The sequence below is a fragment of the Oratosquilla oratoria genome, chromosome 13 (assembly GCF_046742065.1).
Source record: "Oratosquilla oratoria isolate Oo_2021 chromosome 13, ASM4674206v1, whole genome shotgun sequence".
Classification (NCBI taxonomy): Eukaryota; Metazoa; Arthropoda; class Malacostraca; order Stomatopoda; family Squillidae; genus Oratosquilla; species Oratosquilla oratoria.
In genome coordinates, this window is record NC_134789.1 from 3,972,907 (window position 1) to 3,980,406 (window position 7,500).

Below are 7,500 nucleotides of genomic sequence, written 5' to 3' on the forward strand. Positions count from 1 at the left end.
TTTATCAGATTCTCTCTATCAGTAATTTCTATGCCTTTCATGATTCTGTAAATAGCTATCAAATCTCCTCTCTCTCTTCTTTGCTCTAGTGTCTGTAGTTTAAGTTTTTGTAGTCTCTCTTCATATGATAGTTTTGAGAGTGTTGGTGCCAGTTTTGTGATTGCTCTTTGTATTCTTTCAAGTTTTTTTATACATTTTTTTGTACTTGGTGACCATATCGTTGCTGCATATTCCAATATTGGTCTTATCAGGGTGATTAGGATTTTCCTCACCATTTCTTCATCCAGGTATGTAAATGCCACTTTGATTGTTCTTATTAAATTATAAGTTTCTCCAAAAATCTTATTTATATGTTTCTCAGGTGACATATTATTCATAACAATGACTCCCAGGTCCTTCTCATTTTCTACTTTTTTTATTCCTTCTTCTCCCAAATTATATGATCCTGTTATTCTGTTTTTGCTTTTTCCAAATTCCATTATACTACACTTTTTTGTATTGAACTCCATCTCCCACTTCCTACTCCATTCTTGTACTTTATTTAGATCTCTCTGTAGTGATTCACAATCTTCTTCAGTTTTCACTCTTTTCAGTAGTTTTGCATCATCTGCAAAGAAGCTCATATAGCTTTCAATTCCTTCATCCATATCATTAATATATATAGCAAACATTATTGGGGCCAGAACTGTTCCCTGCGGGACACCGCTTATTACTTCATTCCATTTTGAGTGCTGATCTCTTATCACTACTCTCATTTTTCTTTCTTGCAAAAAGTCTTCCATCCAATTTAGCAATTTACCTTGTATTCCTCCTTCATATTCTAATTTCTTAAGCAACTTCTTATGTGGTACTTTGTCAAAAGCTTTTTTTAGGTCTAGAAATGCACAATCAGCCCATCCATCTCTTTCTTGTATTATATCTATTAGCCTTGAATAGAAACATATTAAATTGGTGACGCATGATCGTCCTTGTCTGAATCCAAATTGCCTTGGATTTAGTACGTTGTTGTTTTCCAAGTATTTTACCCATCTACTTTTGATCATTCTTTCACAAATTTTTGCTATTGTACTTGTTAGAGAGACTGGTCTATAGTTGGTAGGTTCTTCTTTATTTCCTCCTTTATATATAGGTACTATATTTGCTTTTTTCCAATCTTCTGGAACTTTTCCTTCTTTTAAGGAACTGCTTATTATGCTATGTATTTTGTCTGCCAGTTCATTCCTGCATTCTTTCAGAATCCAGTTTGCTATTTCATCTGGTCCATGCGATTTTCTGACATCAAAATTACCCAAGTGTGTCAATATTTCATTCTTTGTTACCTCTATTTCTTCCATAGGGGGGACTTTTTCTTTCCACTCAATCTCTTCAGGTTGTATATTTTCCCTTGTAAACACTGATTTAAAATGTTTGTTCATAATTTCTGCCATTTCCATTTCCTCAGTGTATTCAACTCCTCCTTGTCTTAATTTCTCCAAGTCTTGTTTGTTTTTCAGTTTATTGTTTACAAATCTGTAGAATAGTTTTGGTTGATCTTTACACTTTTCTATAACATCTTTTTCATATTTTCTTTTTTCCTCTCTGCACTTTTGTACATATTCATTTCTATAACCAGTATATATTTTCCATTTTTCAGGTCTGTCTTTTTTCCATCTGGTCCAGGCTTTGTCTCTTTTGTCTTTTAACTCCCTACAACTTTTGTTGTACCAGCATTTTACATATTCTTTTTCTTGTTTTTGTCTTGGGACATACTTTTCCACTCCTTTTTTGTAAATTTTTGTCAAAATATTCCATTTCTCTTCCACTGATGTTTCTTCTTTGTATATTTCTTCCCAGTTTTCTTGTTGGAAGAATTCTCTTATTTTATCAAGGTTTGTTTTTTCATACATCATTCTTCCTTTTCTATATTGTTCATTTCTTTTCATATATTTTTCTTCATTAAGTTCCAGTTCAATCAATATGTGGTCACTTTTACCTATTGGTGTTTTATATTCAATCTTGTCCACTATTCTAGGTTCAGATGTAATTATTAAGTCTAGCCTCGATGGTTCTTCTTCATTTCTATACCTAGTGTTCTCTTGTATCCATTGTGTCATTGAATGGTCAGTAATCATCTCAAGTAGAGCATTTCCCCATGAGTCATCACCACTCTTTACTGTCATTTCTTCCCAGCAGATTTCTTTGCAATTAAAGTCGCCCATCATAACTATTCTTCCTCCGTCTTCCATTATTTTAGTTAATGCTATCTTTGTGTCCTCTAACATACTTTTATATTCACTCTCCTCCCATGAGGCTGTTTTCGGAGGCACATAATTGATCACAAATTTTCTGCTCTTCTTATCTCTGTCTTCCACTTCTATCATAATCATCTCTACTGTATTCTTTCCATATATGACACCTTTCACGTTTATATCCTTCTTAGTCAGGAACATAACTCCACCCCCTTGCTTTTTCTCTCTGTTTCTAATCCAATAATTGTATGCATCATGTCCTACACTGTTGGGTGGTAGTGGGCCTTTTAATTTTGTTTCTACAATTCCCATTATGTCCGGTTCTTTTTCTTTCAAATAATCATTCAGCTCATTCAATCCTGTTATTAATCCATCTATATTTGTGTAAGACACTCTTAGTTTTCTGCCACTTCCATTGTGTTCTCTGTTTCCCTTATGTTTTTCTTTTGTATGTCGAACTTCCTTAGTTTCATGTTCACTACTCTCCAATAGAATCTCTCTTTCTCTGACTCCGTTCTGTTCTCGTTTTTTGCCTTAGCTTCCAGTCTTTTCTGCTTTTCTTCCTCTCTTTCCTCTTTATTCATTTCTCTTTTTATCCATATCTTTTTGTATTGTTCACTTGTTGCTAGTTTCCCTGTTTTGGATAAGATATTCTCTGCCGTTGTTTGTGACTTGAATTTAATCTTAATTGGTCTGGTCTTGTCTGTGCTATACTTTCCGAGTCTAAATTTCTCTTCGATTTGTTTCATAATTTCTGGTTCATCTTCCTGAACTGATTCTAGTAATTGGCTTACTTTTTCATTTTCCTCTTTGATTCTTGTGGTTCTATCTGTGTTGTGTTTCTCTTCCATTCCTAATATAATTATACATTTCTTCTTGTCTGCTAAATCCCTTACTATATTCTCCTTTTGTCTCATCACTTTAATAACTGAGTCTTCAGTATGTTCTTTCAATTGCTGTTTGACTATGTCAGTGAATGAAATCTTATTTCCTTCTTGGGTTTTCTTCCAATTTTTACTTTCTTTAGCTATCGTTTCTCTGTTTTCTTTACTATTCTTCTTCAATTCCTCATTCTCCACCTTTACCTCTCTTAACTGTCTTTTTAGGTCTTCTATTTCATCAGTTAAGTTTTTATTCGCCTTTTCCAGTTCTTCCAATCTTTCAACCCTTTGTAAAATGGTGTTCATATGACCTAACCTACTCTCCAAGTCCTCGATCACCTTATCAACCTTCTTCTCTAGTCTTGTCAGTCGGGGGGGGTTTGTGTCCCCCCCACTCTCTTTAAATCCCTTGAAAATATTCTCATCACTTTCTGCTATATTGCTCCTATCTATACCTCTAATCTTCACATTCCTATTAGACATGTCGTGATCATCCAACTCGTCTTGGGGTCGTTTGTCTACCTTTCGGCGGCCCGTCAGGGCCATTTCCTCCACCTCCTCATTACCTTCCATTTCCCCAGCAATCCCTCCCCCTCTCCTCTTTCCTTACTTTCCCACTACCCCACGAGCAATTTCCCCCCACCCTGCAAATACAAAAAGGCACTTCTCTTTGCGTTGGGATCCACAATCTTCACTTTTCTTCAGAACGTTCTTCAAGCCGTCCGTTCGTTGAAAGTGTGTGTGTGTGTGTGTGTGTGTGTGTGTGTGTGTGTGTGTGTGTATGCATGTATGCATGTATGTATGTATGTATATATGTATGTATGTACGTACGTATGTATGTATGTATGTATGTATGTATGTATGTATGTATGTATGTACGTAAGTATGTATGTGTGTGTGTATGTATGTATGTATGTATGTATGTATGTATGTATGTATGTATGTATGTATGTATGTATGTATGTATGTATGTATGTATGGATGTATGTATGTACGTATGTATGTATAATTTTACACCAAATCTGTCCTTCACTTGATTAAAATCGCCCGCCGCACTTGGATTTTTAAATCGCTCAACTCAGCCAAGCAAGATCACTTCACTTTTTCGGAGAAAAGAATACTTTTCCAAGTCTAAAAACTTTTGTTTGCAACGTTTAAGTGACTTTTTCTTTCTTTCGTTTTCTGGTGCCTCTAGTCATTTTGATTTTTTTTTTCCCGAAGACGTAGCTACTTTCATATATAAATCAAATAAAAAAAATTCACCTGTCATATTAGGCATATAATAACTGAAAAGTTATCTATAAAGTAAAATGTCGATTACATTAAATTATGCATCACAACACATATGAGGATGGTAAAGAATGATATTATACACTTAATTAGGTAAAACTAAAGAATAGATTGTGAAAATCTACAGGACGGGAACTAGTGCTGGACTTAGTAATGGACACCCAAATTTAGTCCTAGATTATAGTTTCGGTAAACAGAAATACTCAAACTAAGATGAATAGAAAACTACATTACTCTCAACTTTATTCAGTAAGACCATTTGCAAGCGGCATTTTTTACAATCTCAAGAAAATATTATTTACTGGAATCATTTTTCTTGGCTTTTTAAAAAGCTTGTCGTAGATTTTGGTTTTCCTGAGTTGAAGCTTCCAAAAGCTGGAATCCTTGAAAGTCTCTAAGCCCAACACCATGTCATCTACATCGTGATTTCATTCTTATCCAAAAGATACTAACACATGGATTGGTCTTATCTTTAGTACACAAAAATTCTCCAAGCTTCAACAGTCAAAGTATCCTTCGTCTTGCAAGGGAACACTGAGTCGATTCTTCAGTCAAGGAGGAACGGACAAGAGTTCGACTGTAGCAGCATCCTTGAGGTTCATGTGTACTAAGAAATGTCTATGCTCATACTCACGAATATCCTCCCTCGTTCCAGCCATGGAAACATTCCAGAATTAATTAAGTTTAGTTTGTTTGAGTTTGAAAAAGAAGGGCTGGCTGCATGTTCAGGAATCGTGGGAATTTGGTCAAATTTGTTCGTTTGCTTTTTATTCTATTGACGGTGAGACACTCAAGTTTGTTGTCTATGTGAAGTGTATCTTCAACATCGAATTATCACTGTGCATTAACAGTATTACTTTTTCGGATTTAGATATTTAGTTTTGCCTATAGAAACCTCGGGACATGTTTTCAAAGTCTTTATTACAATTCTGAGACCCCATATTCCCGAGGACTAGTCTGAAGAAAATTGCTGAAGTTTTTCACACAACAATAGAAAAAGTGTCTCAAAACTGGACTACGTATCTCAATGCTCTGCCTTGTAGATTGATGCTGCTACAGGGAACAGTGAAGCCATATCAGAATAAGGACCATCTGAGTTTTGAAAAGAGGTCGCAGTTTGTGAATCTTGTGCATTTTACTCATGGGTCTAGCCTAGCAGAACACAGTGCATCAAATATTTCTCATAATAAGAAAAATACTCTTAAACAAATGGAAAAGGAAACGGGGATCGCAGAAGCTAAGGACAGACATTATTGCTATCATTTCTACAGTGCATCTAGTCACCAGATTATTTCTCATATTTCAGGTCTGAAACAAGTGAACAGGTAGGAGGAGCAAGGCTCGCAAAAGCTAAGGACAAACATTATTTTAACCAAAGAACAGACAGTGTGATACCATATCTAGGACGCTAAATTCTATAGATAATCTACACCATACCAATACCAAAAGTTACCGTACCTAGTCGAGCTGCTATATTCAAAGCAAAAGGAGAACAGGGTATTAATTATCAAAAAAACACTACAGGGTGAACACAAATCAGTAAAGAACAAATATGTACATTCATGTAACGAAGAACACGGAAGTTTGAAAGAACCGGAGATGGAAGTATTTTGTGCGAATTTTAGCTGAGGAGTAAGACTCGTTTCACACGTATCGACTTTCCGTCGTGCGCCGTCCACGATACGACGTCGTGCTCTCAAATAACCACGGGTATCTATGGACTCTTTCAAACGTGGCCGTGACGTGTGAAAGCGTCCATAGCCATAGATACCCATAGTTATCTGAGGGCACGGCGTCGTGCCGTGGACGGCGAAAAGTCGACACGTGAAAAATAAGTCTTAGATTCATGTGAAGAGGTTTGTAGTATTGATATGAAGCAGAAAGCCTGCTGTTCATGCTCGTCGCTAGTTTGGCTTGACGAGGAGAAAGCCACCGCTTCATTCAAAATTTAAGCGGTCCTATGTTCTTTTTGATCTAAAAAAAAAAAAAAGAAGAAGAAAAGAATAACTACGTTGCCGCACATTCTCAAATAGTTTCATTTGCAACGCAATGATATGATCAGGATATGTACTGGACACAGAGTAATTAAATTCATTTTTGTCTGATTAAAAAGAATGAATTTAACCTTGCCCAATGAAACGCAGATTTAAGCACTTTTCTCAAATATATTCATATTCTAGCGAAATAAAAATATTAAGGAAAATTATTTACAAAATCTACAAGAAATATAAATAGCTATGGTCATACGGTTTACAGTGATGGTAAAGGAAACTCAAACAGGACTTTCTCATTCTCCTTTGTCGTTACTCTCCATGTCGTATAATTGAGTAGTATATAATTTGCTGTATATAAATAAGCGTACGATCGTCGAAAGAATTGTTAGGCGTTTCAAGAGATCGTGACCACTCGACTAACCTCCACTCCCGAGGAAGACGTCCCCGAATTGAGTGTTGGAGCGCCTCATCTTCCGGGCCCTCAGGACGGTCCTCCGAGGGCGGACGGGACTCGTGAAGGCGGGGACGTCCGGGTGGCGGTACTCCCAGAGGGCGCCCCAGATCTTCAGGCCGTTCTCGAGACGCCAGTTCTGGAAGTCAGACTCCTGGAGGTTGTGCAAGAGCGGGGCGAACAGGTAGATGAAAACCTGAAGAGGAGAAACGAGAAGTCGACCTTCGTCAACAAGAAATTCCTCGAGAGGTTTTACGTCCGACGGACCACGCCTTACCCCGATTTCAGAACTGGTGAAGGGGGAACTTGCTTCAGCCTGGAAGCCTATTCTGATCTAGCTGGGGTCTCGACCAATCGACAGCTTGTTCAGCCCGTGGCTGCACCCCACCCTCCACATCTAACCTTCACCACCACTCCTTACCATTAACGGATCTAAATCACATGTTATTTGCCAAAACAAAACGGACAACTTACACTGGGGTGTTAAAGATGCAAGCTTGCTTCTCACCTATCTCATTATTGTCATTCTCATGAATGCATGTTAAAACCATTCTCATCTCTCAGAAACACGGTTCCACATCTCAGTTTACCCCCATCAATTTTTGCCCCCAAAAATGATGAAAAACAGAAACAGGTACACAAATAACCATTGATTT

General features: G+C 37.0%; 1 protein-coding gene across 1 annotated transcript in view; it reads right to left on the minus strand.

Moving 5' to 3' along the window:
- Positions 1-6,176: 6,176 nt before the first annotated feature.
- LOC143032163 (protein unc-80 homolog) overlaps positions 6,177-7,500 on the minus strand; it is a 19,821-nt gene continuing 18,497 nt past the window's right edge. Inside the window, exons 7-8 of the mRNA XM_076196632.1 lie at positions 6,815-7,040; positions 6,177-6,334 (exon numbers count right to left, since the gene is read on the minus strand). Coding sequence (XP_076052747.1) covers positions 6,177-6,334; positions 6,815-7,040 — 384 coding nt within the window. The remainder of the gene's footprint in view (positions 6,335-6,814; positions 7,041-7,500) is intronic.